This window comes from Balaenoptera musculus, chromosome 5 (genome assembly GCF_009873245.2).
Source record: "Balaenoptera musculus isolate JJ_BM4_2016_0621 chromosome 5, mBalMus1.pri.v3, whole genome shotgun sequence".
Classification (NCBI taxonomy): Eukaryota; Metazoa; Chordata; class Mammalia; order Artiodactyla; family Balaenopteridae; genus Balaenoptera; species Balaenoptera musculus.
Genome location: NC_045789.1, coordinates 131,142,512 through 131,151,140, shown reverse-complemented (window position 1 = coordinate 131,151,140; position 8,629 = coordinate 131,142,512). Strand labels below are relative to the sequence as shown.

Here is an 8,629-nt window from a genome sequence, read left to right as displayed (position 1 = left end):
GAATATTTGAGGAATTAAGAAGACACTCAAGTCAGCAATATGCAAAGCTGCAACGATTGGCTAAGGAAAGCAGAAGACAGTTAATGTAGGCGGTATCAATTTTAAGTCGAGGTCCATCAAAGCCAATGAACTCATGCCAAAATTAAGTACAAATACACAATGCATACATTAAATAAATTGTTTCTGAAAAGGAAAAGTAATCGGTGTCAGCTGGACTATTGAGAGAAAAAAATACTGGTGAAAACAGGGCTCAAGGATGATAGAATTTGGATAATAATAGGGAAAGGATATTTTTAAAAGAATTAACTGCATGTACATATAAAACAAATGATGAATTAGCTTGACAGAAGATATATGTAGCTAGGATAGAATTGATATTGCAAAGTTATGGTAGTCATTTGTAATTTTTTTACTGAAATCTTATGAAAGAATTGTTAGTTAGATTATTCTAGCAGCAAAATGCACAGTGGACTGCCATAAAAACAGACTGGCATATAGACAAAAGAAGATAAATGAGTAAAACTCATGCAATAATACACAAGGAAATGAGACAAAAGCAGTGGTAATGGGAACAGAAAGAAAGGGCAAATGTAAAAGACATCCCAAATTAAGAAATTATTGAATCAACACAACTGACAAAACGATGAGATTTAGAGAATTAAAGAGAGGAAAGAATCATAGATGCTTAAACATGCTTACTTTATTAAAACATAAAAATGAAAGCAGTATAATGAGTAGTACAAATAGGAAGAAGCACGACTGGTGGTCATTTAACAAATTGAGGTTTGTACCTGTTGCCTGCAAGTTGATTAGAGACAAGAATATAGGACTAAATTCTGAATCTGGAAACTCTTCTTCACTTCTCACAAAATGTTTAGTGACGATCACGCTAAAGTAAAATGGAAAGTCCATGGGTTTTTGAAATATTTTGGTATCTTGCTATAGCTGAATTATTGTTGTACAAAGAACTAATGTGATCTTCAGCATTTTTCCTAGAAATAAAAGGTCTCAACAAAATTCTTAGGAAATGCACACTTAGGAACTTTCTTTTTTTTTTTTTTTTTAATTTATTTATGGCTGTGTTGGGTCTTCATTTCTGTGCGAGGGCTTTCTCTAGTTGCGGCAAGCGGGGGCCACTCTTCATCGCGGTGCACGGGCCTCTCATTATCGCGGCCTCTCTTGTTTCGGAGCACAGGCTCCAGACGCGCAGGCTCAGCAATTGTGGCTCACGGGCCTAGTCGCTCCGCGGCATGTGGGATCTTCCCAGACCAGGGCTCGAACCTGTCTCCCCCGCATTGGCAAGCAGACTCTCAACCACTGCACCACCAGGGAAGCCCCAGTGTCTGAATCTTTAAAGTATGTGCTGAAATCCACTGATGGTATTCACCAACTAGGTCAGCGGTCCTTTTTTCTTTTTTAATTGCAGCCTAGAGAATGTGGTCGAAGAAAAGATTATTTATTTGAACAATTGATCCTACAGGAGCAACACATAGCAGAATAAATTTCACAAATAAGAATCATTAATCAGGATGAAGTTAGGAGTAATCATAAAACCATTATTCAACATCGGATAGGTTAAAAGCAATTTGGATTTTATAGTGAAAATCACCCTCTAGCTTAGTTGTGTGTATGTGTGTTTTTAATGTATCACTGAGAATGAATTTTGTTAGAATATCATTATCTTATGAAAGAGAAATATATTTTTTCTAGTCCTTATATTAGAAAAGATGCCACTGTGGGGACTCACTCATTCAGCCGTGAAGTCTTGTTACTCAGAGCGTAGTTCAGAGACCAACAGAATCTGCATCACTCAGGAGCTTTTTGGGAAGTGTAGAGTTTCCAGTTCATTCTGATTCCAAATGACTGAATCAGAATCTGCTTTCAAGCAAGATCCCTTCTGGATTTCTATGTCCATTAAAGTTTGAAAAACACTAAATTCGCCTTATATAAACTGATCCATGCAATTCAGTTTTGCAGGTTACATTCCGTAAGATGCATGATGATTCAAATTTAAAGTTTTATAGGAATGATGTTAAGGAATTTATTTAATGCTAGAGGAAATGAAACCGATGTTAATCAAAACCTATTCTGTGCCAGATATTAGGTTAGACATTTCCAAATCTACTAATTCATTTAATCTTTACAATACTCTCTGAGGTAAGGGACACTATTTCCGTTTCTCTGGGCATGAAAGCCAACCTCAAGTTAAATATCTCATCTCTTCCACGCAGTGGATTCTTTCAACAAATACTGAGCATCTCGTTTCTGCAAGTCCCTGAGTTAAGTCAGCGGAGAAATAAAATGGGCATGGTCCCTACTGTCATGGAATGTAACACAATATATTTTAATTAGACAAATGCTACGAAAATAACGAGGCCTCTAAGAGCGAAACGTAAACTTTTTCAAAAGTTGTATAGGGAAAACCTGTATTTGGAAAGAGCATCAAAAGTGATTGCTGAGGAACACAGTTTTGTCAAGTTGGTCCTGAACAAAAGGCGAGCGTGTCATGGAGTTTAGGAAGGGGATCCAAGGGGCAGTTGAGACTGGAACATGGCAGGAATCCTGCAGAACTTTGAAGAACAAGGTGCGGAGGTTGGAGCCTATCCAAGAGTCGAAGAAAGCCACTGGAGGGCTTGAAGCTAGAAAGTGACAAACCCTGATCCACACTTGGCTAAGCTCCTGCAGTCAGACTTACGCCAGGGCCTGCGGGCGGGTGGGTTTATTAGGGCCACTCCCCTAGGCTGCGTTTCTCCACCCCGGTCACCGCCTCCCGCTCCTCGGCTGAGCTGTCCGAGGGGGGTGGGAAGTGAGCGAGAGGGGCGGGGGGAAGAAAAACATTCTCCAAAAATATTAAAAAGAAAACATCCCCCTTGGCAGCGAGTGCGCGGGAAGTTGAGCGCGCGAGTTCCGGGCTTCCCGCCCGCCCCCCGCCGGCCGCAGCCCGGGTGAGCCCCCAGCCCCTGCTCGGCCGCCGCCCACCGGGCCGCGGCCGTCCGTCGGTCGGTCCGTCCGCTTCCCCAGCCCCCCCCACCCCACCCCCACCCCACCCCCGACCTGCCCAGGGCGCAGCGCGGGGTCTGCAGAGAAGAGAGCGGCCGGGGTTGGTCAGGGCGCGCGCAGCCCGCGGAGCCCCCGGCCGCGCCCGGCCGGCGGCGCCTGCACGACCCGGTCCCGGGCGGTTCGGGGCTCCGGGGCCCCGCGCCAGCCGCCCGCGCGCCGCGTCCCGGGCCGCCGCCTCAGACGCCACTTGTGGAATTCTTTCCCCCGGCGGCTGTAACTTTAAACCGGCCTGAGCGAGGCCTATTTTTATTCAGAAACCAGCGAGCGGAGAATGGCTGTGGAGAACGCTGAGATGCAGGGCCAGCCCGCCACTTGAAGATTCCTCACCAAGTGGCCGGGAAGCACCGGCTTGACCTAGGAATCTTTCTTTGAGATTTCAAGGTTCTGTCGCCCCCTTCCAGGGTTGGCCGGACTGGTTGCTGAGGGGCTTTTGACTGAGGGTGCTGCCCGAGCCTGGGGAGCTGTACACGAATGAACCGCATCGCCTGGCCTCAGAGCGCTGACTCGGGGGCCACCACGCATGAGCCCGGGCCACCCTCCTGCAGAGATCACTCCAGGAGCTCCTTGGGGACCGGCTTGTGGTGGTGAGGAGCCAGGAGATGCATGTAGCAGCCAAGTTCCGCCAGGCCTCCCTGTACGTGGGTGACCTCCACGCGGACGTCACCGAGGACCTGCTGTTCAAGAAGTTCAGCGCTGTGGGGCCCGTGCTGTCCATCCGCATCTGCAGGGACCTGGTCACCCGCCGCTCCCTGGGCTATGCCTACGTGAACTTCCTGCAGCTGGCGGATGCCCAGAAGGCCCTGGACACCATGAACTTTGACCCGATAAAGGGCAAATCCATCCGTCTCATGTGGTCTCAGCGTGACGCCTACTTGAGGAAATCTGGAATTGGGAACGTGTTCATCAAGAATCTGGACAAATCCATTGATAACAAAACCCTTTATGAACACTTTTCGTCTTTTGGGAAGATCCTGTCCTCCAAGGTGATGAGTGATGATCACGGCTCCAGGGGCTATGCGTTCGTGCACTTTCAGAACCAGATTGCCGCCGACAGGGCCATCCAGGAGATGAATGGGGCGCTGCTTAAGGACTGCAGGCTGTTTGTTGGCAGATTCAAAAGCCGCAAAGATCGGGAAGCCGAGCTCCAAAACAAAGCCAGTGAGTTCACCAATGTTTACATCAAAAACTTCGGAGATGACATGGATGATGAGAGACTGAGGGAAGTTTTCAGCAAATATGGAAAAACCCTGAGTGTTAAGGTGATGACAGATTCCAGTGGGAAATCCAAAGGCTTTGGCTTTGTGAGTTTTGATAGCCACGAGGCTGCCAAAAAGGCTGTTGAAGAAATGAATGGAAAGGACATAAATGGACAACTGCTTTTTGTAGGCCGGGCACAAAAGAAAGCAGAGCGACAGGCTGAGTTAAAGCAAATGTTTGAGCAGCTGAAACAGGAAAGATTTCGGCGGTGCCGGGGGGCAAAGCTCTATATTAAGAACCTGGATGAGACCATTGATGATGAAAAGCTACGGAGGGAATTTTCTTCATTTGGATCAATTAGCAGAGTTAAGGTAATGCAGGAAGAAGGGCGAAGCAAAGGGTTTGGCTTGATCTGCTTCTCCTCTCCTGAGGAGGCCACTAAAGCAATGACTGAGATGAATGGCCGCATCTTGGGCTCCAAGCCGCTCAACATCGCCCTGGCCCAGAGGCCCTAGGAGAGGAAAACTTAATGCACCAGCCAGTGTTTGTAGCAGCTTGGGGGATGTTAGTGATCTCTGCCTGAATCATCCTCAGTAAATTTCAAATCCCAGCAGATGGCTGCTTAGTTTAGTAAACATTATGATCGAAGGTTTTGTATACAAAGCTATTTATTTTTCTTTGGAGGAAAAATAAGTGAATCTTAGAACCTCGGTTCTTTTTATAGAGGCACACCATCTAATTATAATATGGTATATTTTTCTGATTTTGATGTAGTGCTCATAGCAATAAGTATAATTAGATATATTTTTACTGCATTTTGAACCAACTGAAGTGTGGTAATTATTTGCATTTATTGCATACTTTTTCTTATTTTAATAATATTGCTAGCTTTAATTTCTTCCATGAAAATATGCCCAAAGTAGTTCTTATACCCGAGGATTGCAAAGTAATTTATTTTTACAAACAGAAATTTTCTAATTTCTCATCTATTTTTTTTTTAAAGAAACCAAAGTTTAAAACTTGCTACTACAAACTCAATATCTAATTTTATTTTGAATTAATGTTTAAAATACTAGGAAATAGTTGAATTTCCTTTCAATTTATATCCTGAAATGGTGTTTTTCTGATGGCTGAAATTAATGATGGAGTTTTTTAATGTTGCCTACAAACTTGCTTTATAGGATATTTTACTGTTCTTTACATTGGTTGACATAATCCAGGTGCTTGCTGGTTATCAAAATTGTGACTTGAATAGTAAAACCTTAACTTCCACATTCCTTAAGTTATAAGCCTGTATCATTTCAGGTCAAAAAGTTGGCCTAGTCTTAATTCTCTTCATACGTATACAGCATAAAATTATGCCTTAAGTTTTGAACCAGGTACCAACATTATAAAAGTCATATATAGAAAACATAGACATTCTGTTTAACAACTGTGTTTTCTAATCTCTGTTATATGTTGTAACATGTAGTGATATTGTCTCAGGGTTCAGAACAGTAAAAGTTTATGTTTATGAACTCCACATCTCCTTTTATTAGACCTTAAGAGTTATGTAACCCATGAAGGCTCACTTTTAACCTTGATTGATCAGAAGTTCACTAATTGGTTTTCTGATAAATTGAAGTTACATCACTTAGCCTGCTTTCCATCATGATTTTTGTTTCAGTCCCATTCCCAGATCTTTTCTTCTCTCCTGCTTTTCCTCTATATTACTCAGCTCCTCTATACTTTTTAAAAGGGGTTTTATTATACTGACTTTTACTGTGTGCTGTTTGAAATCCACTTTGGAAATAGATGCAAGAGTTACTTATTTACATTTAAGAAATTACTTTTAAAATTCTGATTCTCTCATACCAAAGGTGTCTAGAAAATAGTTTTGTTGTTGTTGTTTTATTTTTTTTTTACTCTGATTCATTGTTTCCTGTAACCATACATTCAAGTCTTCTGTTTCATATATTACCAGTACAAAAGAAATATTAAAATATTTCCGTGGCAATAATTTAGCTATGAAAGAATGAGAAAATCTGTTTCTGTTTATTTTTGTATGAACTATATGTATATTCACTGCACATTTTCTAAATTTAAAATCTCTTTAGACAATGAAAAAATTATGGACAATGAAAAAATTACAGCAACACATAATCCTATTATGCAGACAGATCTTCTGTTACAATTTCTTGCATCTCCTCCCAAATTTTTCTCTATACTTATACACATGATTTAACAAAAATGGAATCATGCTATAAACCTTGTTTGAAACTGCTTTCTTAATTTGACAGTACGCCATAGTCAGCTTCCATGACCACAAATAATTATTTGCACTATCATTTTAATGACTTTTATCTTTCCTTTAATGTTCGTACCATAATATAACAATTTCCTCTTGATAAACGTATAGGTTGCTAGATTGTTTCCTCCCTTTTTTTTTTCCTCTATCATAAACAACTTGGAGATAAACACCCTTTGCAAACTCTTATACACTGATGTATATAATTATTTTCTTCAGAAAATGTATGATTCATTGGAATTAATGTTTAATATTTAAATTGCCCAAATGCTGTTCAGAGATTTGTGCCACTTAACATTTCTGTTATGAGTATGGAGGATTGCTCATTTCCATATACTCTAAGAACAAAGGATTTTGTTTAAGTTGTTGTCTGATTCAACATGACATGTAAAAACAAAATATTTCATGGTTATTTATTTTACTTTTTTATTACCTCAAAAGTTAAGCAGCATTTCTTGTATTTACTGGACATTTGTATTTTCATATTTTTGAAAATGATCTTAGTCTATTTTCATGACTTTAGTCTATTTTCCTGTTGGGGTGGTTTTTATTTATATGGATTTGTTAGTTTTGGGTTTTTTTTTTCCTGATACTCCCATCTTGTTTATAGTTTTGAGGGTCATTCCAAAGTTAAATTTCTAATCTCAAAATTTTCAATCTTATACTTTGGTTGCTTTAATGGTATGTTTCAAAACACTTTGAACACCTCAAATATACAACCCCCCCATACACACACACAATTCATCTGTATTGTCTTCTATTATTTTCAGAGTTTCATATTCTCAGTACTTTCTAAAGAAAACTTTTGTGTATACAGTATCTTATACACAGCCTATACTAAATATTTTTAAAGTGTCTTGCTTTTCAATTCTATTAACATGCCTTGGTAAATACTGATCTACTGTAAGAGTCTATTTGAAATCCATATGTCAACTATAACTCATTGGCTCTCTGAATTACTGTGTTGAGAAGTATTTACCTCCAAATCAGAGAGCTTTTAAGAATGGGTGCCAGGAAGCAGGACTGGGAAGTGTAGTAAGTGTGTCAAGCCTTGACATCTCTTTCTGGATAATCCACTCTATCAAAATGTTCAAATATTTGAACAATATTTCACAATGCTTGTAAATGGATTATCAAGATAATATCAGGGAACTGAGTTCATTCTCTTCGCACATGCACGGGGATTTAATAGGACATAATACCAGATGTTTAGCTGAATTGTAGCTATAGCTTCATAATGACACAATAATATGCCATTTTAGTAAAAATTGCTTACTTTTAATATTTACCTTAAGAAATGACTGTCAGTTTACAAAAAGATATGATCCTGTAGATTTTCTTGATTATTTAAATTTTACTTATTCTCAATTTTGTATGTGTGTGATACTATCAAGTCATCTTAGTTGGCAGTAGAGGTTCAGGAATTCAAGAAACTTTACTCTTTTTATGTCCAAGTGCCTTGATAAATAAAAAGAATCTTCACTTTCTGATAAGCATTCCAGTAAAAGCTAATTTACATAGAGATGCCTTGAGTCACTGCTTCTGCTCTGCCTTCTCTCTCCCCACACACATTGCCTGCTTGCATGTACAGCCAATTGAATAGAAACGTGCCTTTTAAATTTTTATTTTTAAATTTTTAAGTGGAAATTTATAGTTGGTAAAAATAAGCTTTTTAAAGTGGTTTTAGTATTGGTATTTTCATGTTCTTAATATTTGTATAAATCCACTGAGAAAAGATCAAATAAAGTCAAAATCTTCCAATGGTGTCCAAAATTTTCATGTCCAAAATGATTTTTATTTATTTACTTTTTAAGTTTTTCTAATTTTCTAGCAGTCGGTTTCTCGTAGGAGTAAATTGAAAACAACTTGCGTTTTTAAATGAAGATCCTCATATTTCATGTTTTAAAAGACCAAGTCCCATATGAACTAGTATTTCTTTTTTAAGTTACTCATAATTATGGGACCATGATTGAAAAGAACCTCTAATACAGACCAAGTTTTCATGAGAATTCACTACATTAAAGATACTTTTGAATTTAATTTTTAAAGTAAAATTTAGCCACTATTTTGAGGTTTTAGTATTAG

General features: G+C 39.5%; 1 protein-coding gene across 1 annotated transcript; it reads left to right on the top strand.

Moving 5' to 3' along the window:
* Positions 1-3,220: 3,220 nt before the first annotated feature.
* PABPC4L (poly(A) binding protein cytoplasmic 4 like) lies at positions 3,221-8,279 on the top strand. Its single transcript, XM_036854017.1, has one exon. It carries the CDS (start codon positions 3,660-3,662, stop codon positions 4,770-4,772), a length of 1,113 nt encoding a protein of 370 aa, XP_036709912.1. The 5' UTR covers positions 3,221-3,659; the 3' UTR covers positions 4,773-8,279.
* Positions 8,280-8,629: the final 350 nt, after the last annotated feature.

Coding starts and splice junctions, on each gene's coding strand:
- PABPC4L (XM_036854017.1), top strand. CDS start 3,660: ATGCATGTAGCAGCCAAGTTCCGCCAGGCCTCCCTGTACGTGGGTGAC.